The 2,500-nt window shown below is 55.2% G+C and overlaps 1 protein-coding gene across 1 annotated transcript in view; it reads left to right on the top strand.

Moving 5' to 3' along the window:
* Positions 1-1,222, top strand: part of LOC123724040 (serine/arginine-rich splicing factor 11) — a 19,038-nt gene extending 17,816 nt beyond the window's left edge. Inside the window, exon 7 of the mRNA XM_045713835.1 lies at positions 1,155-1,222. Within this exon, the coding sequence (XP_045569791.1) occupies positions 1,155-1,222 (68 nt within the window). The remainder of the gene's footprint in view (positions 1-1,154) is intronic.
* Positions 1,223-2,500: the final 1,278 nt, after the last annotated feature.

Below are 2,500 nucleotides of genomic sequence, written 5' to 3'. Positions count from 1 at the left end.
CAACCTAACCTCTATACAACCCTAACCTAACCTCTATACAACCCTAATCTAACCTCTATACAACCCTAATCTAACCTCTATACAACCCCAATCTAACCTCTAGACAACCCTAAACTAACCTCTATACAACCCAACCTCTATACAACCCTAATCTAACCTCTATACAACCCCAATCTAACCTCTAGACAACCCTAACCTAACCTCTATACAACCTAACCTCTATACAACCCTAACCTAACCTCTATACAACCCTAACCTCTATACAACCCTAACCTCTATACAACCCTTACCTAATCTCTATACAGCCCTAACCTAACCTCTATACAACCCTAACCTAACCTCTGTACAACCCTAACCCAACCTCTGTACAACCCTAACCTAACCTCTATACAACCACAACCCTAACCTAACCTCTATACAACCCTAACCTATCCTCTATACAACCCTAACCCAACCTCTGTACAACCCTAACCTCTATACAACCCTAACCTAACCTCTATACAACAACAACCCTAACCTCTATACAACCCTAACCTAACCTCTATACAACCACAACCCTAACCTAACCTCTATACAACCCTAACCTCTGTACAACCCTAACCTAAACTCTGTACAACCCTAACCTAAACTCTGTACAACCCTAACCTAACCTCTGTACAACCCTAACCTAACCTCTATACAACCCTAACCTCTATACACCCCTAACCTAACCTCTATACAACCCTAACCTAACCTCTATACAACCCTAACCTAACCTCTATACAACACTAACCTAACCTCTATACACCCCTAACCTAACCTCTATACAACCCTAACCTAACCTCTATACAACCCTAACCTAACCTCTGTACAACCCTAACCTAACCTCTGTACAACCCTAACCTAACCTCTGTACAACCCTAACCTCTATACAACCCTAACCTAACCTCTATACAACCCTAACCTCTATACAACCCTAACCCAACCTCTATACAACCCTTATACAACCCTAACCTCTATACAACCCTAACCTAACCTCTATACAACCCTAACCTCTATACAACCCTAACCTAACCTCTATACAACCCTTATACAACCCTAACCTCTATACAACCCTAACCTAACCTCTGTACAACTCAGATGAGGAGAATAAAGTAACTTTACTGTGTTTACAGACGACATGTGGAGAATATCAGTGATGAAGTACTACACTGCTGAGGGTAAGGAGGGTCTGGGGGGATAAGGAGGGTTCTGGGGGGGTTAGGAGGGTCTGGGGGATAAGGAGGGTTCTGGGGGGTTAGGAGGGTCTGGGGGGATAAGGAGGAGGGCTGGGGGGGATAAGGAGGGTCTGGGGGGATAAGGAGGGGGCTATGGGGGGGATAAGGAGGAGGGTCAGGGGGTAAGGAGGAGGGATCTGGGGGTAAGGAGGGCTGGGGGGATAAGGAGGAGGGCTCTGGGGGGGTTAGGAGGAGGGGTCAGGGGGTAAGGAGGAGGGATCTGGGGGGGTAAGGAGGAGGGATCTGGGGGGTAAGGAGGAGGGCTCTGGGGGGGGTAAGGAGGGCTCTGGGGGGTAAGGAGGAGGGCTCTGGGGGGGGTTAGGAGGAGGGGTCTGGGGGGTAAGGAGGAGTGATCTGGGGGGTTAGGAGGAGGGCTCTGGGGGGGTAAGGAGGGCTCTGGGGGGGTAAGGAGGAGGGCTCTGGGGGGGTAAGGAGGGCTCTGGGGGGGTAAGGAGGAGGGCTCTGGGGGGGTAAGGAGGAGGGCTCTGGGGGGGTTAGGAGGAGGGGTCTGGGGGGGGTAAGGAGGAGGGCTCTGGGGGGTAAGGAGGAGTGATCTGGGGGGTTAGGAGGAGGGCTCTGGGGGGGTAAGGAGGGCTCTGGGGGGGGTAAGGAGGAGGGCTCTGGGGGGGTAAGGAGGGCTCTGGGGGGGTAAGGAGGAGGGCTCTGGGGGGTAAGGAGGAGGGCTCTGGGGGGGTTAGGAGGAGGGGTCTGGGGGGGTAAGGAGGAGGGCTCTGGGGGGGTAAGGAGGAGGGGTCTGGGGGGGTTAGGAGGAGGGGTCTGGGGGGGGTTAGGAGGAGGGGTCTGGGGGGGGTAAGGAGGAGGGCTCTGGGGGGGTAAGGAGGAGTGATCTGGGGGGTTAGGAGGAGGGCTCTGGGGGGGTAAGGAGGGCTCTGGGGGGTAAGGAGGAGGGCTCTGGGGGGGTAAGGAGGGCTCTGGGGGTAAGGAGGAGGGCTCTGGGGGGGGTAAGGAGGAGGGCTCTGGGGGGGTTAGGAGGAGGGGTCTGGGGGGGTAAGGAGGAGGGCTCTGGGGGGGTAAGGAGGAGGGGTCTGGGGGGGTTAGGAGGAGGGGTCTGGGGGGGTTAGGAGGAGGGGTCTGGGGGGGTAAGGAGGAGGGCTCTGGGGGGGTAAGGAGGAGTGATCTGGGGGGGTTAGGAGGAGGGCTCTGGGGGGGTAAGGAGGGCTCTGGGGGGGTAAGGAGGAGGGCTCTGGGGGGGTAAGGAGGGCTCTGGGGGGGTAAGGAGGAGG

The sequence above is a fragment of the Salmo salar genome, unplaced genomic scaffold, assembly GCF_905237065.1.
Source record: "Salmo salar unplaced genomic scaffold, Ssal_v3.1, whole genome shotgun sequence".
NCBI lineage: Eukaryota > Metazoa > Chordata > Actinopteri > Salmoniformes > Salmonidae > Salmo > Salmo salar.
The sequence above is the reverse complement of the archived record's forward strand: the minus strand, read 5'-3'. Positions and strand labels throughout refer to the sequence as shown.